The 25,469-nt window shown below is 40.4% G+C and overlaps 1 protein-coding gene across 1 annotated transcript in view; it reads right to left on the bottom strand.

Moving 5' to 3' along the window:
* Nucleotides 1–24,932, bottom strand: part of FOXK2 (forkhead box K2) — a 44,151-nt gene extending 19,219 nt beyond the window's left edge. The window contains exon 1 of the mRNA XM_065648186.1: nucleotides 24,383–24,932. Within this exon, the coding sequence (XP_065504258.1) occupies nucleotides 24,383–24,732 (350 nt within the window). The 5' untranslated portion in view covers nucleotides 24,733–24,932. The remainder of the gene's footprint in view (nucleotides 1–24,382) is intronic.
* Between the last annotated feature and the right edge of the window lie 537 nt (nucleotides 24,933–25,469).

Genomic DNA, 25,469 nt, shown 5'->3' with positions numbered 1-25,469 from the left:
CAGAATCTTGATGACGACAACAGGAACATTCTTGAACCACTAGCAGCAAATACAAGCTGAGTAATAAACACGTGTTCTTGTTTGAAATGTGTTCAATCCTCCTCTCCCACTTGGGAAGCTAACTTCATAAGAAATAATGCATTTTTAACCCTACGTTCACAACAATTTCTCTAAGGGCATTTGAGAGTCGAGACTGAAAAAGACGTGTCCTGAAGTTGTTCCACTACAGCAAATTTTGCTGCCAATGTAAATGATTCCATTAACAACTCAGAGCTGATCTCACCCCTCCCCTGCGTTGTTATGCTAAAGAAACAAGCGTTAACGAAAGTTCTACTACACATTTTCAAAAAATCCTTGTTTTAGCAGGTAGACATTTCATCATCTTTACATGCCGACCACACAAACATTGGTATTGATCAGCAGCAAAAACATTCAGGTTATCCTACAGTCCAGGAGATGCGCTATGGTTAATTAAAAACACATATCTCAAAATCACAAATTCCTACTATATTCTCCTCTTTTCTTAATGGAGAAAATAAGTAAAACAGAAAACAAACAAGCAAAACACACAAAAAAACCCACACCACAACAAAACCTAAAGAGATTCAACACAGTAGCCCTGCACAGGCTGCAGGGACTGAGAAAGCAATTGGCCTGCAGGCAAGAATGTAGGCAGCAGTTACTGTAGAAACCAAGCTCTTCGCTGCTTTTCTCTCAGCAAAAGAAAGACACAAAAGAGCTGGAAAACAGCGATCGATGGGAAGCAGCTTATAAAGCTGCTTGTCACATCTGCTGCAGGAAAACCAGACACTAATTCATTAAAACTGCTCATGTAATGCCTCTGGAATTTGAGGCTCCCCAGCCTGTGAACACAAAAGAAACTCCGCCTATGGAAACACTGCATTTTTGGGTATTTAGCATCTCTGTACACAAAAGCCGTGTGCAGACTCAGGTTGTGTGGTCTCTATTCTTAAATTTCGTCCTAAACTATAAAAACAAACTAAAATTTGTCCAAAGGATTGTGCGCCTCTACCTTTGCCAAATTTCAAATAGCTATTTCAAGTCCCAACTGAGCATACATGACTCTATAATACAATAGTTTCCTGTTTAAAAAACAGAAACAGAACACTTGCAAAAGGAAAGTAAAAAAAATTTAAAAAAAAATTAAAAAAAACCCCAATCATAATTTCTTCTTCCTTCCAGATAGCTGCATTTAACAATGGTTTCCTATTAGCAAATGCGCAAGCTCAAACTTTTTCGCCATGACAGTAAATGCCATTTGAAAACTTCTCATAAAACATATGATTTACAATCACAGCTGAGCTGAAGTAGATGAACCACTATACTCTTTATTATAATACCAAGCTAACTAGTTAGAGGTGCCTGGCATTTCACCCTCAGTTCTCAGGTACTCGTGGGGATGCAAAAGTTCACATGGAAACCCTGAACTTGTAATAATATTATTCAGTGCTAAACAAAGAGCTACCAGCAAACCAAACAAAACTGCTTGGAGCCAAACATACAGTACTTGGTATTTTACTGTTCCTTACAATTAAAACAGTAGGGGGAAGTACAGTGAACAAGTGCTGTCATGATGTGTTTTGACGCAAGCATAATCATTAAAAAAGCACTTATGACTCAGACATTACTTTAGTAACAAAAGACTTCACTTATTACCTCATCAGAGAGTTGCATTCTATTACAAAGTTATGCCAAAGCTCCCTAATCATTACTCAGTCATTACCAAAAGAACAGCTATGCACAGAGGCAAGGCTGCACAGAAAAAAAAAAAAGATTATTCCTGAACCAAGGAAGCAAAGTTTATTTTAGATGGACTTTTCCAGGCAGAACCCTGCTTCTAAAAGCAGAACAGTCCTTTATTTCGCACAGAAATCCATGACTAACTCAGGCCATTGAAGAGTGACAAAAACTGCTTCCTCCCAACTTTAATTTTGAGTAGACAGCAGTGTTTAATTTCTCCTTTAAATCTGCCTGTCGGGTCAAACAACAGACTTTTTTCAGACTTCTCTCAAAAGCTACAGGCATTAAATACATTTCACAACTACCTACCTAAAGATGTTTGATGTCCAAGGGCCATTCCGTACTTGCTCTGCTCTGGTGATAATTCTGGGCTGGGTATCTCAACAGAAATCAAGATTTTATATTCCAAGACCATTTTTTTTTAAACCAACTGTACTCTGCAGAATGTTTGCTCAAACCAGCTTTCAATTTTTCTTCTATTTGCAAATTCCTAAAACTTTTCTAAGGAAGGTGCAGACCCTCTAGAAATTTTATACGCATGGACTGCTCCACAACAGACATAAACTTACTTTCCTTAATCACTTGTGTGGGCACTCAAGAACCAATCAAGACTCCAAAGAGTCTGAAAGGCTGCAAAGCAAAGAAACCATTTAATCTACAACAAACACATCATTATTGGAAAATATTCCTCAAGAAGCACTCCTCCTGAGCTATTCTTCTAAGACCATGCCAAGTTCTCAAAGCATGGGCTGTTGTAAGGGGCAGCAGGAAAGCGCAGAAGGATAAAAACAGAAAAAAAATAACAGACATGATTTAACGAGTCAGATAGTCAGCAAGTGGAAATCTGCCCAGGAATAAAAATAATAGACTAAATAAAAGCCTTAATCAGAATATAAATTAACTATTGTCACTGCACTTGGTAAGTGAACAACAGCATAGAGAAGGAAAGGATATAGCACGCAAGTACAAAGCATGGGATTAAATTCTCCAGGTGTAAACCCGTACCTGCATCTTTACAGTGAGTGAAAATAAACAGACACTGATAGAAGGGAAAAGCCGAAACTGGTTTGGAGAAATCAGGTCTAGGGATGCCTGGTTTTCACTGAATTTCAAGGGAGTCGAGGTGTAGGTGCACATACACACTCTCACTCACACCCCCTCCAATAGTCATCAAAATGACACCCACTCCAAACACCAGGTAATGAAAAATAGAAGCCCAGGTACTGACCTGGCTCTCAGCAATAAAAGCTTGATGCTGGGGATGGTTTCAGGGGATGCAGCGATGCAAGAGCTCGGCTCTTCCCTGCGTCCTGCACCAGCTCTGTTCCCAGTCACAACCACTCCGCTTACCTGCTGCCTGGCGCCACCGCCATCTCCGGCTCATCTACCCACCCAGCAGAAAACTCCTCGAGCCTTGAGCCAAAAACATAGAAATCTGCTGATATTTTAGTAAGTTTAAGTCATCTCACAGTCTATTCTCTCTTCAAAAAGGTAAAGTAGAACTATCATGACACCTTAATTTAAAGCTGTATTATACTTACTACCCCAAAAAAAGGTTTTATTATGCAACTGTTCTAATCGTTCTCTTTGAAAGGCTGAAATTTGAAATAATATAGAGAAATACACTTCCAGAAGTTACTAGTCATAAAAAGTGCATAAATCCATTTGTAAACAAGAGTGCACATTCAATGCTCGTCAAAAGAATAACGTTTGGTTAACTTGGGACTCTTAGCTTGATCAAGAAAGTCAGTATTTCGACTGCAGATACTGTTAATAGAAGGGATTATGAGGACTGAAGTAAAACATGCCTCACAAAATTTCTACTGCTCTAAAGATGTACATGTGCTAGAAACTACACTAGGAATAAAACTTGTCAGAGTAATGGCAATTATGTATCATGTATCAGTAAATAACTGGGGCATTTATATGTTCCCATATATATTCCTTCCAAGGTCTAAACTAATGGAGTAAACATACTGCTCTGCATTTCAGTAACGTCTTTCATGAGAAAACACTGAAGTACTGAACACACATCAATGTTAGATCCAGTGGTCCTGGCACTCCAGGCACACCAGCATTCACAGGAACACTGGGGTAAGAAAGCTTGGAACATTGGCCAAAACAGAACCACTAGTCCTGAAAACAGAACCACTAGTCCTGAACACAGGGAGAGGGGATGCAAGTCGGCAAGGGAGAGAACCGGGCCTCTGCGCTGCAGGCAAAGGAAGGCACTTCAAAACCCAAGAAATCAGTTTTTAAAAGCACAAGTCTTGATAAAAAGTGCTAGAAAAAGAGCAATGAAATTTCATCATTTCCCGCCCCCCGCCTCCGCCCATGAAGTATTATCCCCATTTTCAAAAACAGATTAAACAGATTTGTGACTTGGCCAAGTCATTTTGGCAAGTGTGCAACAGAGCTGGGAACAGAACATATTTTTCCCCGACACGCAATCTCTGTTAAAACCACTGGATCATTCCTTAAGTCTTCCTTCTCCTACAACCATGTTAAGAGGCAGTAACACCAGGTGAAACACACGTCTTCAGTAACAGGGAGGTTATTTAAATAAATATAATACTGAAATATTTCAACCAGAGTTTGTCGCACAGGAGTAGCCGCTTAAGGAGCAAAAAAGGAGCTGCTGTGAAGCCTACATGGCAAAAAGTAAAACATGCACATGTATCTTAATATAACACGTGCTCCCAAAGAGAGCTAAAGGAATTGTCATTTCACTAGTCCGTCACCAGTACACCATGAAAACCGCCCATTAAACGCATACATTCTATATAAGATCCATACAGTTGTATACTGAAGAATTTGAAGATGTTGAGCTATACAGATCTCACTTCCTATGTACCTATGAGAAGCAAGACTTCTTTTTCCATTGTCAAACAGAAAAAAAAATCCAAAACAGTATTTCAGTAATTTTTTTTTAAAAACGGTAGAAAAAGCTAAAATTTATATCCTAAATCTTGAAAAATACCTGAGGAAAAAGGACTCCCCATCTGCTTTCCTTTATATGAGCTTTAGTAAGAAGCAAGAGTCCCTCATTCAAGGTGACAGTTGTGAAGCCACTAAAACTGTTACTCATTCCTGTCACTCGTACCCGTGCAGAAGAACGTGCAGATGTCCCAGCAATGCACAGCTGGAGCTGCTGGAGGTCCTACCCTCTTGCCATCTTGAAGGACTTACTTTAATTTGGTTTATCTATGTTATATCTGCTATTTTTTACTGATCATACTCGTACTTTGCCCCATACCAATGTAATGAAATAGCAGAAACTTTCACTGCCAACAACAACAAACAGATTACTGATTTCTGCGCCGCCCCCCCCCGCCCCCAATAACTAAACTGGTTTGGAGAGGGAAACACCTGTCAAGTAGTATCTTCACTTTTATTTTTATTTCCTATTTAAATCCAGCGCACTGCTGTACACTATAACTGCATTTCTACAGACAGGCAGCAGAGTTCACAAACACCCTATGGCACGGTAACCACAAAAAACACCTATTACAGTTTGCTTGTGTAAACCAAACCAAACCCGAGCTTTTCTGTACTAAAACAACCATGTCTTGAGAGTGGTTTCTTTTGGTTTAGGTTCAAATTCAAGACCTTTTCTTTTTTAATTATTATTCTTTGATTTAGCTTTTCCAGACCATTAAATTTTCTAAAAACAGAACATCAAAATGGAAAAAAACTGGTCCTGGTACATAATACACTATTTCATTATACATAAGCACTCTGCTCTAAACTCTGGTTCTTCTTTGATGTATGCTAGAGCCAAGCCAACTTTGTAGGTAGTAAGTGACACAACATCAGTTAAAGTCTTGCAGTATAAAAATTTATGTTGGGTCCAGTCTTCTCTTCCTCTTCGGCAGCCACACTGATACGGTTAACTCTACAAAATGCTTTGAAACGCTGAAAAAAAATAAATCAATTAGAAACTCCCCACCATCCCCTCCCCACATAACCATCTGCTGGACCTTCCCTATGTCAGAAAACTATTTGCTGTTACTATTTAACTTCTGTCATGCACAAGTATCGTTATAAAATAATAAATTTCTGTAGTGAAGTTTGAATGGAGGGTTGCATATTTAAGAACTTTCTCAGTCCTGTGATTTCTTCAAAATTCCACTGCAGAATCCACCTGCAGAGCAAAGCTGGAAAGATGCAAACGGGTCCATGCACACACTGATGCACAAAAAAATAACTGCAAGAATTAATTTTCACAGTATCTAAATTAACATGTTTCCATTTAGACTTGACAACCAACCAGTATTGGAAAGATTCAGATTTTCAGAAAGATTATGTTGAAATGAAACATTAATCCCTGGCTACAGAAAGCATTTCCTAATTTCCACATATGTGTAAAGCACTATACTATACTTCCTTCAATAATGACAAAAAAACCCTGAGAATCTATATATATATACATTTATCTCTATGTTAGCACAGGAAGCACCATAAAAAAATCTAGTATTTACCATACTATCCAAGGTGGCCCCTAAGTTAAAATTATCATAAATACAGAAGTAGCAACAAATACTGCTACATATTTGGAGCTCATTTCCCTTATTTTCAACTCATACATCTAATTATTTTATGATCTCGTAAACACCCATCTAGAAAAGTAAAAGAGTAATATTCCTGGTTTTCAATTGTATTAAAAAAAAAAAAATCAAATCGAATATTGAGAAGAGCAGAAAGATTAAAATATGAAGATCTAAGAGACATTTTAACAATTCTGGAGGGCGCAACCATGGCCTTATCCTGTACTCTAATAACATGGACACTTTCCCAGCATATAGAGAACAATGTACAGGCTTTAAGTCAGAAAAGCTAAAAACTAAGATAACAGACACCTTAGATTATTAAAAACAATCTGTATAAAACCATGGGTTTTAATGTCCTCCCCCCCAAAAAAGAAAGAATCGAGAATTTTTTGCCCACATATTACAAGTTTTTCATAAAACGTCAACTTTAATGCACAGGTTTGTTTGTCATGGCTTTTAGCAAGAGTCAAAGAAGTTGACTAGATATTTTTCAACTATCACATCCTTAATCATCATCGGGAACCACATCACAAAAACCTTAGAGCACTAATTAGTTCAGTTACAAAATTAAATCCTACTAAGAGTTTTGTTCTCTCTCCTGAGACAACAACAGTTTATATGAAAGTGTCACAAGAATCGGTGACTTTTCCATGAGAACTGTAAAGCTAATGAAACAGGACACCATCGCCTGATGCAAAAAGCTTGAAACACGACATGAAACCCTATAAACTCTTCGTCACTGCTCAAAAAAACAAAACACAAAGCTTAGCAGAAACTAGTCATCAAATATCCGTGTTTGAAGATTTTTCTATGAAGTGCAAGATGAGGACCATCAATCATAAGCACATTTTGGAAACGACTATAAATAGTACAAGCGCAGTTTTGTTGCTTTTCCAGTCTGACTTCACTGTCCACGGTGATCACCTTTTACTTTTTTTTTGGTCGTTTTTTGAGGTACGTGGCTGGCATCTCTGATGCTGGACCGACGCTCCTCGCAGCAGCCGTGTCCAGCAACAGTGCCCAGAAACACTCTGTAGGGCTTTTGCCGGGGCAGCAGCAGCCCAGGGACTGCTTTGCTAAGCCTAGGGCTTAGGGATTAGAAAGAACAACCAAAACCTTGAAAAAGCTACAAAGAATGACCAAAACCTTTCAAGAGCAGAGAACCTTTACATCAGCTCAAATGCTGATAAAACTGCTAAGCCAGACACGGTGCAGATACTTTATCAATCTTCCTAATTTCTTCCTATCTGGTAATGGAAAAAACTGCACTTGTGGCTTGACAGAAAACTAATCCTGAGCCTGGCTCTCTCATGCTCTTCCAAAGGATTGTTTTTCAGGCCTACCCGTAAACTAATCTGACTGGAGCACACAGTGTGAACACCAGAGCCAACACACAGCACAGAACGAGATGGCTCTTTAAGCTGTAACTCCCCATTAGATTGTTGTAACTAACCTTGAAACCAAAAGGTTAGTCACGCTATCCTCACAGCCTGAATCTTATACACTTATATATGCATAAAACAAGATGAAAGTGCTGTTCATGTTTTAATAAAACTCTACTACTGTATAAGTCTAATGTGAAGATTAAAAAAAAAAATCCCTTTTAAAACGAGGAACAATTAGAAAGATACCTTATCAATTATCACAAATGCTTGAAAAATAAAGTTTAGCAATATACTTAACAAGAAAAGCAAAAGCCTTCTGTAACAGTGTATCCTTTAACTCAATGCACTCTCAGGAGAAAACCGAATTTAAGAGAATAATCTATAAAAAGAAGTATGCCATGCTAAACCTGTTACGTCCAGCGCACACGCAATTACGAGATGATGCCTTCTGAAAAGCTCAACAAGTCAAATTAATTTTCTGTCAAGCCTCACCCCACCAGAGAGGAAATACTCCCTAAAATGTTATAAAACACACTGCAAGGATGCAGTATATTTGTATGTACATTAAAAGTTTTATTTACTGTTGCTCCCCAAACTGTCAGGCTGGGCTAGTGCTCACTCAGACATTTTGTGCCACAGCACAAAGTTACTGCAACTGAAGAGTCACAAGCAGCCTGTGAACTTGAGCTGGGATCAAAACTGGTTTTAAAGATCCGAACAGGCCTATGGGGTGCAGGGTTAACAGCATTTATCTAACCAAAGATGACAAGGGATGAGGGAAAAAAAAACATTTTGCAGATGTTAAACACAATGGTAAAAAATTTACACAAAGAGGTATAACACCTAACTAGTGAATATAGACCACGTCCCAAAAGATTAAGTATAATGTCATTTTATCTCTCAATTTCAAGTCGAACATAATCAGACTGGTCTCCACGGTTTCAATGACACTACTACATGAGACACCAAGGACCGTGTCCTGAAAGAACCAGCACAAAATAGGGGCGTGGGGGGTGGTAAACAGCAGAAAATTTTAGAAATACAGAATGAATAGTAACAGTCGATAAGGGGGTGGGGGGGGAAGAAACAAAACGCTCACTGCTTGACACTCACAGAGGGAAAAAAAATGTCAAAAATAAACAGCGTGGAACACAAACTAAATAATTCACGGGCTATGCTGAAGAGGCGGCATGTGCTGGTCATATGTTCAGCGTATGTTATTGGCACCATCCACCAGCATGTTCCGTGTTGTAATAGCTTAAACATTTAAATTTGAAATGCGCTGCCTTCAGAGACGACATGATCTGGGCAGCCCTGACGAAATACACACCACTCAAAATGAATACATGCTAATTTTGGCTTGCAGGTTATTTCTCCATACTCCGAACAATGCTCTGCTTGGCACTAACTCATTTGAAGAGCTTATATTAAATATAACCAGTGGTAGTGTGAAGCAACTTTCAAAACCAGTAGACTCAGTGACACAAAATGACTATTGCAGTATCTGTGATCCTCAGAGGCCACTTTCTGCTTGGATCCACGCTACGGATTATCTGTGCACGCATTTAAACTTCAGAAACAGCACCGCGCTCTGAAGTTGTGCACAACCTCTCTACACATTCACTCTCAAACACAGCAATATATAACATGATGCGGCCCGTTGCCCAGGTGACAATTAAATGCAATGGTGTAGTTTTAAGACTCCAAAACACGGAGGAAAAAAACTTACTTTGGTTGGAGTTCAAACATGCAACTTCAAATACCTGCGTTCTGTAGCAGCCAGCGCTGCCTCCCCACTCTACAGTCATTTTACAGTCATTTTCGTTTCTGTGAAAATTAGTACTAAGAAAGTTGCTTCTCGTGCCGACACATAGAGATCATTTGAGAAAGGATCACCCCTCGCTACTGTATGCTAATTTCTTACTGTATCAACCTGTTCTGCATTCAAACCAGTGGCTATGATTAGATCTATTTACTTCCTTTTAAATACCCATCCTGTAGTATTTTAATTTTAAATCCCCTAGAGCGATTTCTCTTTCCTTTGTATTTTTGTATTAAATCATTATTTGCACAAGTCAAATCCTGTCTCCACTTAGAACATCTTTAAGAGGGTTATTCTAATGACTTAAAGATGGTGTGAACCATCACAAGTATCTAAGGACCTTTCGGATTTAAGAATAAAAGTCTCTTTCACTCAGTGGAGAACTTTATCAGCCCAACTTCTCGCTCTCTCTGCATCAGATGCTGTCAGTATGTTCTCAGTCAGCAATTTATTTACCACAAAATGTCCCTATAAAAACACAGGGCAGTCATATATATTCTATTCTTTAAATCTCTTGGGGAAAGTTAGAACAAGCGGCCACCGCAAAGACAAACCAGTCATAAGTAGGACAAAATTGCATTAGTGTAACACATCCAGCAACCAACACTCCCTTAATCAGAGCCTAGGGATCTCCAAGTTGAAATGCAATGTCACTGCAACAGGCACCCAACCCCCCCGGTCCTTACCTATATTTATCGGAAAGGAGTTAACCCTAAACTACTCAGAGCTTCAGGATAAGAAATTTAACTGGAAGAACAAGAAAACCACCTAACCCTATTAAAATCAAATGTTGTTGCAAAAAGAAAAAGTTGTGGCCACAATAGTTTACCTTGGAGACAAGAGACATAAACACACTTCAGTACAAGAATGGAATCAGTAAATATTATAAAAACTACCAGAACCATGTCCTGCCTTCTCAAGTCTTCCCAACCAAAGATTCAAGCAAAACACCTCTACATTGCCACCTCCCATGCTCATTTCTGCATCTGCAGATGGTAGAAAAATGGTAGAAAAGCCTAATTTTTACAACCAACATTTCTGACTAAATTACCAGATTTGATTCCTCAGAAACACCTTCCTCAATCTCTTTTCCCTGTCCACTACCCTGTTATTTGTCTAAGTAGTCAAAAATCACACTCTCTCGCATTATGGTTGTTTTGTATTCTATGTAACCATGCTTTGAAGCTTTTCAGATGACGTTCAGTTACTTTACGGCACACTTCTCGGCTACATTCCAGCCAGCACAAAGAATATGCACACACAAATATGAGCAATGTTTTCGTCAGCTACTACTAAGCCAAAATAACTTCAAAACACTAACTCCAAACTTAAAACTTTTATAGAATTTTATTTTATCCTTCTGATGAAGGGCTGAATTATTTACATCCACATGCTGGTTTGTTTTTTTTTTTTCCCCCATGGCTTGCACGCTTCTTTTCTTTAAAGGCTTAAACACACTGATTTTGCTGATAACCTTAGATAATAGTGAATAAACTCACATAAGAATCTTGGGTACTTACTAGCCCACAGCAGACCAAACTTATTTATAGCTAAGTAGCAAGCTGGGGTTAGTGATTTCTTCCAGGCTCAACAATCTTCCAACCTCAGAATAACCACACTGTAAAACAAGCAGGGTTATTTCACTACTGACAGAAAAGTAAACATTTGTGTACCAGGGTGTGCTTGCAGATGATTGCTCTGGCTGCCTGTACTGCAGCAGACAGTAAAAGCTATTCACAACAGGCCAAAATTCCTGAAGGAAATTTAAAATCTTGATCACAAACTGCTTTCAGAATTTAAGTCACGTCTTTAAAATACTGAGACAATTGGAAGGTTCTGAATTCTCCCAACTGTGAATGAGGTTTGCCATTTCATCCTCAGACAAGTTTCTTTAATTAGCGCCAAACTTTTCTACCTGAAACAGATAGTATTCCCCATATCCTATGATGCAGTTAAGGAAAAATAACTATATGAGAAATCAGCACCTTAGCCCACATAAAAATCTTCAAAACAGAAAGCAGCTAAGGAAATTAATTTTTTAAAAAAGTTCTAGCAGAATTCTGGCAGAACCTCAGTTATAATAATGAAGTTTTGTTACAAAAAGCATTGGACATTCATAGAACTGGATATTCAAGCAAAGAGGACAGGTGGAAATGAAACACTTCCAGAAAAGCCTGTTGTCAGCTTGCTGCTCATGGTTCCCTCCATCTCACCCCGTTCGTCTGCTCAACCCATCAGAATGTGCACAGCTCAACCAGCTCACACAACTCCTGCAGTCCCCCGGTGTTTCGAGGCCAGCGGTCCTTCAGAGGGAAAGAAAAAACAGGAGGGATGCAGCTTGTCGAGAACTAAGTAATGAAACAGGCAAGAAATACTGCTTTGTACCAGTCACTGCAGAAGGGTATTTTGTCTTGCTAGGGTTCACAAGGCATCTGAGCACCGTTAAACGGTTCTGGAATTTGCTGATAATACAGACTAGCTGCATTTCTCGGCTTTAGGGACAGACCAATACCAGCAAAAGGCTTTAAAAACAAAGGCTTGAATTTCAATTCAAGAGGATAAACAACTGAAGTTCTACTTTGGTTTTTACCTATTGCATCTCTTTCCTGTGTTGCCAAACGTGCCTGTCATCTGAACATTTCAACTGACATGCAGACTGTGGTTTCCAGGTCCAAAATGTCTGTAGCGATTATCAATATCTAGAAAGCTGAATGAATAATACTATAACCAACCACAAACTGTGAAGCCCACCCTGAACTCAGAATTCAGTTCTGCATTCATTTCAGAACCCACTTTCACAGCAGAGGGTAACCACCTTCAACTACTGCATTTATTCAACTCTGTGATGTAGCTACACCAGTGCTGCCAGGAAAAAGGCTGCACTCTTGCTAGTACCACTGGCAGTCAGACTGCATGAGGATGAATTTCATCATTCTAGGAGAATCTTATTACCCAATCTAGTCATGTTAACAAAGTTACTTAAGAATAGATTGCACGCTCTTCAAAGCAATGTTTTCATATCATCTGAGCAGCACAACAGTTCACTGTTTGGCCTGCAGCCCCTAATGCTACTAAGAAGTGAATACGCTTAGTAAGATGAAAGGGCAGAAAGGACCGAAGCTACCAACCTCCTCTGCCCAACAAGAGAACATCCCGAGTCAGATCCACACACACACACACACAGAAGTGCTTCAGCTGGTTACCCCAAACCAAGAGTATCAACCGATGACCATGCAAGACAGATGAGGCAGAACACCTACTAGAAATCTTATCTGAGCCTAACCCAGCCACACCCAGAATATTCACAGTGTCAGGAAAGGAAATAACTCGCTTCCTTTAGCACATCTTTGCTCAGTATGTTATTTAATGCTTACATCTGTGGAAGTTATAAACATGATTTTGATTGACGATAATTTATGTAATTCACTCCTACTAACTTTTGTCAGCATCCAAGTTCACTGAATACTGCACTGGAAATAAAGGACACTTTTTGTTATAATACGATCCTCCTCCAAATGACTGTTTTGCTTAAATGTTTCACCTCATCCCCTCTGAAGGAAGTCTCAGAGTGACAGTAAGAAGCCAGTTAAATCAGAACAGGGAGCAAATAAATACACAGCTACTTTCAAGCCTGCTACCTAAGTAGTTTTGGAAGTCTGGGTCAACTAACTTATTTCTTGACTACTAACGTATTTGCTTTAAATGGCAGTCTGTTCTTATTATCCTGAATAAAGAAGAGAAAGAAAAAGCCCTCTCTCAAATGACAACTTTTTAATGAAAGATTTCTCCATCCTATTAAGCAGGCATTAAAAAGACCCTCAAAAGACAACATAAGAAATCCAAATCACACCTGGTCTATTTGCATAGTCAACTTAGGCAGATTCACATACTTCTTGCAAAAATACTAGGGATATATGCAGCCCCTGCAATAAAGGACATGTAAAAACCAGAACGGCTTTTACGATTTTCTTCAAAATAATTTGGTTTGGATATTTTTCAGACAGATGATAGAATGCTGCACAAACGAGTCAGTCATCAGTTTTAGAGGTAGGAAAGTTGTCTGCTTTCTGAGATGGGGGGGGGCAAACAAAAACACCACATAAAATTTTTAAAAAGGGCCATCTACCTCCACTATATCCTTAATTTTCAATTTTCCCCAAAAGCTTGTGATTTCCCTAGTCTACAATACAAAGACCAACTGGTCTAATGACCTATGGAGCAAAGTCCACCTTTAGGCAGGAGATACAATGATTTAGCGTATGGAATGAAGACCACGCATTAATTCTGTCCTCTCTGATGAGATGATCCACAGCCAAGGCCCTTGTGCCCCTTTTTCTCTAGTGGTTTTCTCTTTGTATTCACATTTCTGCAGAGATTTTTAAAAAGGGCCAGAAAGTACATATTAGCCATAGGTATGACACAACTGAGTCATCTCAGCATCTAGTCTACTTGATTTTTTTCTTTTTTTTTTTTAGCTTAAATACTTAGCATAGCCCTTTATCAAAAAGCATGTTGTCTCAAGAACTTTCAGGATTTAAACATTTTTTATATTACATCAGAAGTGCTTTTTTTAATACACCAAAATTATTTTGGGGCTTCTTTTGGATCTTTCTTTTCCTTTCCATTTTTATTCCATAGATCATAATGGCTCTTATATGTGCAATTCCTTAACATATCATTCCACAAGACCCAGCAAGGTGACTTGCCCAAAGCCTGTGCAGGTCCACCACGTACTTCATGCCAACTCCACTGCTCACCAGACCTCTCTGTGAGCCACTTCGATGCAACAGAAAACCACCCAAAAATAGCAAAAAAAAAAAAAAAAAAAGGCGACATCAGCGGCTTATGGAACATCTGATGAGCTTCAAGGCCAGCCCAAGCTGCAGTTGGGAACACTGCAGAAAACAAGAGCTTCCCCCTCCCGCGCTCCATTCCAGCTGCAGTGAAACCCCAGATAAGCTCAGACACTCCTGAAAGCACAACCTATGTTTCTAAAAAGTGAGACCCCAGATTCTTCTGAATCACGTTTCCCAAATTAAATATCAAAGTCAGAGCCTCCTTACACTCTGTAGTGATAACAATTATATTACTTCTCAGTCTCAGCTCTTAAACTTGAGGTGATCTTTGACTTCTCCAATCTTTTTTCAAGCCTCCCAGCAAACCCTTTCACTTCTCGCATAACAACTACAAACCCCACTAATATCCTGTCCGTATTCTAAAGGAAAACACATTGGCCTATGTCTCCAGCTTTCCCCTGCAGTAAATGAATTCCCGTCTTCCAGTTTTCTAATCTGTACACAGTTGTTTTGCTGCTTAAATTATCAGTTTGTTCTGGTTCAAAGATGAACTCATCCCCATGCAGAATTTTGATGGAGTACAATCACCCTTCTCTTTTAAATCGTACTAAGGTTCCATCTCCTCTCACTGCTACAGGCCTTCTTCATCTATCTGGAAAGAGCAGAAGGTAGCAGTTACACCTAAGGAGGGAAATCAGTTTCTTTAAGAGTCAGTTTTCATCATGTGTACTTTCCGGCTACTTTTCTTGTGTGTTTACTGCACTGATATTGTAACGAACAAGCCTGTCTACTACTGAAGTACAGAAACTGTGGGTATATGCGCTGTCTACTTAAATAATATTCTGCCAAAAATATCCCAAATATGTCCATAGGAAAATATAAAGTGATAAACCAAATTTTTCATATATTCTCAGTCTTAAGAAAAAAAAAATCAAAATAAAAAACCCCACCCAGATGATTATGTTCGTATATTCATAAATAAACCAGACTTTTACCTTACACATAGCACAACAACATATCACACACTGTGCCAAGACACTAACACTTCAGCTATAGGTTTGTGAGGAAACTGATGCTTCAATGGAAGTCAAACCACTTTTTCCCAGAGATGACAGGAAAAAAGGAAGGAAAAGGGTGAACAACTTATCTGCTCCCATACCGCAATGGCAGTAAAAACCAGAATTTAAAAGCAACTTCTGTCAACACATTAGTTCGTCCGTATCATCTCTGAACCAAAACCACACATTCATCTTCATTTCTTTAAGTGATTTAGAAATCCTGAATTTAATTTCAGTACAAGGTGTGAACACTTTTTCTATTACATGCTAACATGACTTCTGATCAACATGAGAACTAACAGGCTTATACCTCATCAGCTATATCTAAGACTTATTTGAAGTGCAAGAATTTTCAAGTAATCACTGTGTATTATATGAAAATTATCCTTGAATCTTGCCGGTGTATTTCAATGCAAAGACTAACATGATAATGAACAAAAGCATCAAAACCATCTGCATGTGAGAGTGCTGCTGGCAAGTGTAAACAAACAAATGTCCAACTGCATGTTTGATGCTTTAGAAGCAATTTTAATTGAAAACCAAGCCTAGTACTGACTCCTTGTTAAAACACACAATAAAGAAGTCTCTTGTTATAACCTAATGGGAGATTATTATAAAAAGACTTGCAGAGGAAGTAAAGGCTGAAGTGCTAAGCCATGAAATTTCATCCAACCACACCTATACTGTACCTAATCAGCACGTCAGACTACAGCAAGGTTCATTTTTCTGTTTAAAGCACCTTTTCCAAAAAGGTATCTATTTTTGATCAGCAGAAGATGGTGAAATGGAGATACCGCCAGTCTTCTCAGTAAGCTGTTCCAACACTGCTAAAAATACATGCTTAGTTCAAACCTTGAGAGTTCAGTTTACAGCCTCTGGGTTTTTAGACCTGTGGGTGATCCATTAACCAGCCTTTCAATGCCCTAATTCATCCCCATTACAGGGTATATACACCAGCCCAGCCACCCTGCGCTCCCTTCTGAGGAGACAAACATATTGAACCCCTACATCCCTCACTATTTGGGATCTCCCCCAGTCTTTGATTCTTTTTAGCCACCAGCTCCTTGAACCCTCGCAGTTCTGCAAGAGTCTTTAACACAAATTTTGATTTGAGAACCACATGAAGTTCCAGCACCCCTGAGTACTCCCTGATCCAGCTCCCCTATTTCCACACTCTGCTTTGACACATCATCTCACTACAGGCATCTCTAACCATTTCTCTACAGTCACCGCTTTCAAATGCACTCTATTATTTGCAAGAACAGTTTCCTACCCTGTAGATCTGGCCTGCACACCTGGAGATGCCTTTTTTTTAATGGATCAACCACGTCAATTTTTTGTTATTATTTGTGAGGACAATATTTACCAACACTGATATCCTCTGGATACATTTATCAGCGATTGCATTTACTTCAGATCACCAACAGCAGTATAAAGTATTGACCAAGTCTTTTTTTCCTGATTTAGCACTAACCCGCACATTATACTAACCAGCCTGTGTATTCCCTAAATTCTGCTATTGGAAATACAGATATTTTTTTCAACATGGGGTTGTAGTTACATGAAGCATTTTATAGTTAACACTTCTCCATCCCTGGAGATACTCAGCATTCAAACAGCCAAGGTGCTGTTTGGCTGGAGGTCCCTTCTACAATTCTTAATATAAATCCTTAAATTAACACTGAATTAAAATTAATTCTGGTTAACTTTATACTAACTTTGTTATCATCATAAAGCTATGATAATGACACGTCTCTGGCTTTTTTACTTTACAGCTCTGATCCTACAACTGCTCGATTCCATATGCATCTTTATCCACACACGTTCTCTTGCCACAGTCAACAGGGATGTTTACAGGTTAGCACGGACATCACCATTTGTCAACCTGCTCATGTTTTTCATTTTATTTGACACACACGGACAAACAAAAAGGTGACATGCTCATATAAACAGTCATTAAGACATTCTGAAATGTCGAATATTGAAAATTTTACTCCCACAAATACTCAACTGTCCAGCACACATGAAAATGATGCTCTGCAGAGTTTCTGGTTCGCGGTACTAAGAAGGCCAGAACAGCCCAGCAGCACACGCGGTAGCTGCAGCAGCATCAGGGAAACAAACGTGAAGAAACAAAGACTCCAACCACCGCCAGACCTTCTTTAGCCCTATGAAAAAATGATGAATTACACACATTCGCACTAGCTCTTCAAGTAACCTACTAAAGCCTCAGCACAGTGATACAACAGTAGTGATGAAATCTTAACTGAAGAATATAGTGCTTATTTTTAATGCCATCCAATGTGGAATAGCTGCAGAATAAATATGGTTCCTCCCCTCTGACTGCTTTATCTAGGTCAAAAAACTCCTTGAAGGCAGGAAGTCACAGGAAACAAATGTCACTACACATCAACTTTTTATCATCAAAACAAGTAAGGCAGTAGATAAAGCCACCACCTTCCCAATATTTCAGTAGGAAGTTCCATGAAAGACATCAGTGAAAACCCAATATAGGCTGCAAAAGAGATGGCCTCACACTACCACATGACAAGTTCGGAATTTTCTTTGAAATTATATTGTTTCCAGTGTTTTACATGATTTTATACAAGGTAATTGGACTCGAGAGGTCTTGAAGGCACTGCTGTATTTACTGAAAAATACAGTAAATCAGATGGAAAATAATCTTATTTTGAATAGCTCAGGCATATGTGAAAAAATATTTTCATTTGTGCATAAGAATAACACATGCTCAAAAAACACCCCCAAACCCAATAGCAGCAGAATTCCTCCACAGCAGAATTATTCTCTAAAATATCTACCTTCAAGAAGGACTAATATTTACAAGACAATGTCATTTCCTGATTATAATCAAATTAATCATACACATTTATTTTTAAAAGGGTGAATGATTAACTTGTTTTCTGTATCAACTTATTTAACTTACACATATCTGACAGCAAAAGTTGTCTCTTCCTATTCAAACATAGAGCATTTCACAACCCAAGATCAGTATTGTATTTTGATTTAATCAATGCAAAGAATGATTTAATTTACGTATCTCTTACCTCATTATTATAACTAAAGGTAAGAATCTCAAAACTCTCTTTCAACTACAGATTCTTAGAGCGGACAGTTTTAAAAGTGACTTTGCACCTTTAAACCAAAACAACACTAATCTTGCTTCTGTCATAGAACTGGAACTTAACAGACCATAAAGAAACCATCAATTTTTAAGATGATTTCCTAGTTTATAATATTTCATATAACAACACAAAGAGTGTACTTACTCCTGTAGCTAACTACAGACGCAAGAACATCTGTAAGATCAATAAAACTGTAGAACTGGGTAAGGAAGTTTCATATACAGATCAATCATACCAACAAAAAAAAGCAAGGTAAGTGCAAATTAATCCAAATGTAAAGTTGTTTAAGCTTTACCACAACTATCTGATTGGTTTATGACAATTTGCAATGCTGTTTCTGTAACAAGAAAAAAAAATTGCTGCAGGTATGTGCAATTGAGAGGGAAAAATGAAAAAAATGAGATGACAAAAGCAACTGTAACACAAACTACGACTATAGAAACTTCACGCTCATCTCTCTATTTTCATTTCAAATAATATGTGCTCTACCGTCTTCCTCCCACATTCCTCTTCAATCAGATCTGCTTATGAGAGAACATTACTGCTACCGAGCTTGACATTTGCAAATCCTACTTTAAAGGAGACAAATAAACCACCTATAAACATAGCCTAGTTAACCTTATTAGTCATTATGGCATGGGACACAGTGTCTGCTAAAGAAAGTAAATAAAACTTTCTGGAGTCTGAATCATACGTCGCAGCCAAGTGCAATGTTTCTTAGCTTTATGCTTAAAGATAATTTTTAAGAAATAATTTGTAAGCAATTCATAGTTTTAATACAGGCAGTAGGGAACTCCAAAATACTCCTCCAAACAGCAGTCAATCATAAGCTCACAAACATTTCAGCTGTCTTCCTTACAGCAGCTCTATCTATCAAATGTGTTAAGAAAGGGAAAAAGTAGGTGCCAATCCAGCCTGGGGCGATTAATCTATACTTACATACTCCTTGAAAAAAGTGTTTTGTTTGATTTCTTAAAGTATCTAACATACATAAAGAAAACCTTTAAAACATAAACCATAAGCCAGGAACATGCAAAGAACATTCCTCCTAAACTAGCAAGTAACACAACTTAAGGAGATGTTACGATCCGTTCACCTCGACTGTTAAGCCAAATCTTAGATGCTTCCAGCAAGAAATTTTCACTAAGCATGCGAGCAGCTGCAGCTCCGACTCATACGGCAATCACGTCTTTGCATATAATTTAAGTAACTGCAATAAGACGACAGAAAGAAGTGCACTGATACATCAGAAGTTCTCTGCAATCTGTTGCGCTATTCCCTGCTCGGGTAATGCTGAATGCAATAAACTTTTCCAAGGAATTTACATAGTGAATAGATATACTTGATCCTTGTTCAGACTCTACTGGTTTTCACTGGCAGGAAAGCTTCTACTACTTAAAAGGCAGTAATAACCTCGCTTTGTAAATTCAGACCACAAGGCCAAACCAGAAATATTGATTCAGTCTTCTGTATACTGGGAGAAAAAGCACAAGAACACAAATACATTTTTGGTTTGCAGTCATACAGATTTGATTTAGGATTACTTAGTATGTTAAGCTAGAGTGAAACATACCTGATGTGGTTTACTGTATAGGGTTCCCATACTTAGTAATGTAAAGTAGTCTATAAAATGAATGACACTATGGGAGAATTATTTACTGTCTCTTATTATAAAAGAGCTAACTTAAGTTGCATCAAATTAAATTACCAGGTGTCAAGTTCAAAAAGCTCAGCCAAAAGAGGTATTTTTTCCCAACATGGGCTCCAATTACATTGCAGAACTCACTGCCCAAGGATGTCATGGATACAAGAGGTTTACAGGGACCAAAAAAAAAATGTTTAAAGGCCAATTATTTTTTAAAAAGGTAAAAAGAAAATTGCAAACATTAAATGGTTTTGAACTCACAGAGAAATCAACTCTGACTTTGGGATCCAAAACGAAAAACGAGGGAGACACAACCATTTACCTTCATCCACTTTTCTGCTCCTCCCCAGGCATCTGCTCCTGACTGTTCTTGGAAGTGGGGTATGGACTACATACATCTTTGCTCTGACTTAGAAATGCTGTTCTTATGCTAATGGTATCTTGTTTATGTTTCACAAATGTGTACTTCCACAAAGCCAAACCAAATGACTAAAATACAGAATCTAAGGCTGGGTCAAAATGAACAAGACATTTCTCAGAACAGTCAAGCTCAAGATGTCAGGATCTTTGTGAAATCAGACACTAATATACAAAGCACATCCAAGAAAGCCAAAAATAAAAACAAAACAAAAAAACTTGTTCAGAGTTAAGCTGCACCCAGAAGCCTGTCAGCTTTTTCCAGCTGTATCAGTTACATCTGTCTGGAATCCTGCCTCCCCAAAAGCCATATACAAGAGCTCTGTCAACAACTCCTGCTGTGTCCAGCACAAAACATATTTTTCACGTCAAGTACCTCAAAAGTCAAATATTAATGCTATTATTTACCTAACAATATATCCTAACAATGCTCTCACGGAGATTGAGGGAAATTTGACAAGCATCAAATGAAACCAATTAAAACCCAATTAACTTTATGAACTGGAGAGTGATAGTCCATGCATCTTAAAGGTGTCTGGGAAAGACTTAACTGAACTGCTTTGATTTGTGTGTATTGAACAGGAGACTCTCAAACCTCTTCCATCCCAGGCCTCAATCTGTTACGACATTGACAGGAGAGCTACTTACTTACATGAACAAAAAAATTGCTGTTTTGCCCCAGCCCCCATTTTATTCATCTAACGAGATGACAGCTGGTCTGTATCTATGCACGTACATATGTGAGTCTGTCAAGAATTGGAAAAACAAACAACAAAAACTTCCCACTGCTATTACCTCCTGCTTGAGAACTTAAACATTTGAATTGTGAGTAAGGCTTCCAGGGAAGCATTAAAAATAGCGACCGGAACAGTCATCTTAATGCACAGTAATTCCATGTTTCATGGCATTTATATCTGTAGAAAGAAAGATGCCTTTATTATAGGTAAAATTATATTCTAACATTAATAATTTAATTTCCTCGGATGTTAAAAATGTGTGTTTTGCGCGAGACTAACAAGTTGTATTTCTGTTTTTCCCTTCCGAAAACAGGAAGTTCAATAACATTAATAATGAAATCATATCTAAACACTGTGCTGAAATTAAAAAAAAGGCCAAGGACACTGGAACTACATACAATTATTAGCGACATTCAATAAGACATTTCAAGTCTGTAATAGTATTTTACTTGGAGTTATCTGTAAGCCACTATTAATTAGACAAAACAGAGATGGATCCTTCATTCTTGTCTTCCATGATCACTTAAAAATAATAGAAGGAACAGGCCACCCTGATTTTTTTAAACTTCATCTGCCATTCAAATTTTAAATGATTGTGTCATCCTAGGCAAAGCATATTACTGGCAACATAGCAGGAATTAACAACAACAACAATAGACCTAGTGATTACTTGAGCTGGAGGTTAGCAGTCATCAATCTTAACTCACACCAAAACTACTTTCTTTCCAATTGTGTTTCAACTGTTAATTAATGTTTACGTTACACTGAAGTAACTAAGTTGGATTTTTAAAATCCAGGAGATCATCTTCAGTGTGACCAGTAAAATCTGGAATGAAACTCAAGAACACAGCTACAAACAATATTAGTCATCAGTAATTCAAAGTAATGACTAGCTCTAAGCAGATAACGTCTGCTTTGAATTTACCTGAAGACTGCTGTGTTGGAAAAAAAAAAAAAAGTTGTGCAAATAACAAAACTACTATTTCCCTATACAACTCCAGTAAGGCTCTCCTCTTACAAAGAGATTGTTTTTTAAAGCAACATTTGATCTTAATCACCAATCTAACTATGACCCTGTAGATTTTGTCTGCCCTTCAAGATCAAACTCATCCCTCGGCCTGTTGACTGAAGCAATCCCAGCTCCCGCAGTGTACACACTGCTGCATTGTTTCCAGCAGGACTGAAGGTTTGCCACCTTCCATCGAACCGACGTGACAGGAGATCACACCTATGTTTTGTAACCAGGAGATAACGCCTTCAGCCAGCTTACAGATCTTCCAACTGAAGGCTATTCGTGTGCAGTCTAAGAAATGGTGTAATCCCTGAACACAGTTTCAAGCAAATGCTGGTTTCTGTAACGCCACCCACGTACTCTCGTGAAGAAATTTTAACTGCACAGAAGTTTTCACCATTGTTCACTAAAAAAGTGACACAAAAAATCCTTCAGAATTTTCTTTCCCCTTAAAAAGCAACATCGGTGGAAAGAACTAAAATAAATTACAAGTCAATAATTACATGGACAGCCTGAAGAAGCAGGCATTTTTTTTCCTGAGGTCTTAAGCATTTAACAGAATGCTACTGACTAAATTACTGGAACTAATTCTAGACTGTTTGCAATCAACATATGTAATGCACAATGACTTGCCTGCAATTAGTGTATTATACCAAACTGTTTACAAAGAAAAAAAGTATTTGATCTATATTTCATAAATGTGTTAGATTAAAATACAGATTAACCACATGCCAAATGATTATTAATATTAAAAAGCAGAAAGCAAAAATAGAAATTACAGTTAAAGGTCAAACAAGTCATCCAACTGTATTCATGATTATACAACTCTGCACATACTGGCACTGTTAAACTCTTTCAGAATGAGCATTTCCTAGAAAGCAGAAAGGTAAGACAATCCGATTTTCACAGAGGAACCAGGTGGGGAAAATAACATCGAGACGCCAAAGCAGAAAATATACACCATCGACGTCTTAAATACAGTTTAAAAACTCGAAAGGCATTAAGACTGTGTCACTAATGGCATGTGTTTTATAAAGGTGAAACGCTCGTAACCTTTTAGGTGTTTCTTAGTCAAGACAGCTAAAACATACTAAACCAAAACACTTTCACTTTTCCTACATGTGACTCCTCAGAACACAAATTACTTATTTACAGTTCAACATATCCTTAAACACAGTAGGGTAGGCCTCACACACTCCCCTAGCAAATGATTTCGCAAAGACACTTTATGTTTGGTAATGGTAAAGGAATGTATTGCCATTCAAATCTTAATACACTTGTTGTCGCATAAGGAAACACATTTAAAAACACTAAGGCTAGCAGAAGTATTTCATGTGGATGATTTAGTTTACCCATAAAAATAAATGCTACAATTAGGCAGAGGCAGGAACCACCACAAAATCAGAAGGCAATCGCACACATAAAACAAGCCCCCTACATTCTGCAAAAGCACCAAGGGTGTCACAAGATTTTCTCAGCACTGATCCTGCATGCAGAAATCCCAGATATGTGGGTAACCACTTGACTGGTTTCCTTTGAAGCACGTAAACAATACTCAAGGGTGTATCCGATTCTGTTTCCTAATTACAATACCTCCAAGCACTGCTGCAGACGGATTAGCTCCCGAACTCACAACCGACCACACGCGGGAGGGGGGTCACCGCTTGCCGCCCTCCCGCCCCAGCGCTGCCGGGGTCTCACGCCTCCCACCTGCACCCCCGGCTGGTGGATGTGCCGGCGGGGCTCGGCCCACCGGAGGAAGGACACGGCCGAGGGCAGCAGGCGGAGACGCCGGTGCCGAGGGCCGGGGAATGCAGGCCTCGGGCACCGCTCGCCTGTGTCGGTTCCCCGCCTGTCACCCACCATGTGCCAGCCGAACGGCAACGGGGCCAAGCGGCGCGGAGGAGCGGCGGCACCACCCCCGCCGCGGCAGCCGCTGCTCCCGGGGAGGACGAGGCAGCCCGGCGAGGCGCCGGCGGGTGGGCCCGGGCCCGGCCCCGGCCCGGCGGGCCCCGGTGTGCCGGGAGGACGCAGGCCCGGCGCCCGCGTTACTCACACTCGGGGCAGCTGCAGCGGCGGCGCCCCCCGCCTCTGGAACACGCCGTCCACGAAGACGCCGTTCTTGCCGAGGCAGCGCAGGTAGAAGTCCCCTCCGCCGCCGCCCGTGGCAGCTGCGGGGTCCCCCTGAGGCGGAGGCGGCGGCCCGTCCGCGCCGGCCGGTGGCGGCGGCGGGGGAGCAGCGGTGAAGATCTCCAGGTGGCGCCGGGAGATGAAGCTGGAGTGGCCCATGCTCACGTCCACCGAGCCCTGCGACGAGTTGCGGCCGATGGTCACCGAGCGCTTCTTCATGAGGTATTCGAACTCCCGGCCCTCCAGCCGCGCCACGGCCGCCGCCGCCGCCGCCATCTTAGCGAGCGAGGGAGCGGGCCGCCCTCCGCTGCGCCCCGCCGCCCGCACCGGCCCCGCAGCCGCAGCCGCCGCCAGACACAGGCAGGGAAGGGGACGCCGCTCAACCCAACCTGACGCAGTCCGCCGCTGGCTGATGGACGGCGGCGCCGGGCCAATGCGCGGCCCGCACGCCCATGGGGCTATGGCGGCGCGGCCAATGGCGAGCGGCGCCGAGGCCAGCGCCGCGCAGCACGTTCGAGTGTCGGGGCCTGAGAACACGGGAAAGGCCCGGAAAACACGGAGCAGATCCGCGGGCGGGGGAGCGGAGCGGCCCTTGTTCCCCCGGCGGAGGCAGCGGCGGCGGGAGAAGCGCTGCGCGGAGCCACGGCGCTGGCGGCCCGAGGGAGCGGCGGGGCAGCCCCTCCCCGGCCGGAGGGCGGGCAGGCGGGCAGGGCGGCGCGGAGCGAGCTGGCTCAGCCCGCGGGGCCGGCCTGCCTGCCATCTTCTGCCCGGAGCCCCTTCCCAGGGCCGGGGCGGCGCGACCGCGGGCACCTGCGGGAGGCCGCGCTGCCGCCGCCCGCTGCTGGCGGACCGCGGGCCCCCGAGCGAGGCCGCCGGTACCTCCCGTACATGTTTTCCGGGCGGCAGATAGCGCACCGCATACGCCCTCCACTAGCAACGGTTTCAGATGCAGCATTAAAGGAGGAATAAAAAACAACAACAGAAATACAAGTACCCAAACATTGCTAGAGCGT

Source organism: Caloenas nicobarica, chromosome 18 (genome assembly GCF_036013445.1).
Source record: "Caloenas nicobarica isolate bCalNic1 chromosome 18, bCalNic1.hap1, whole genome shotgun sequence".
NCBI lineage: Eukaryota > Metazoa > Chordata > Aves > Columbiformes > Columbidae > Caloenas > Caloenas nicobarica.
The sequence above is the reverse complement of the archived record's forward strand: the minus strand, read 5'-3'. Positions and strand labels throughout refer to the sequence as shown.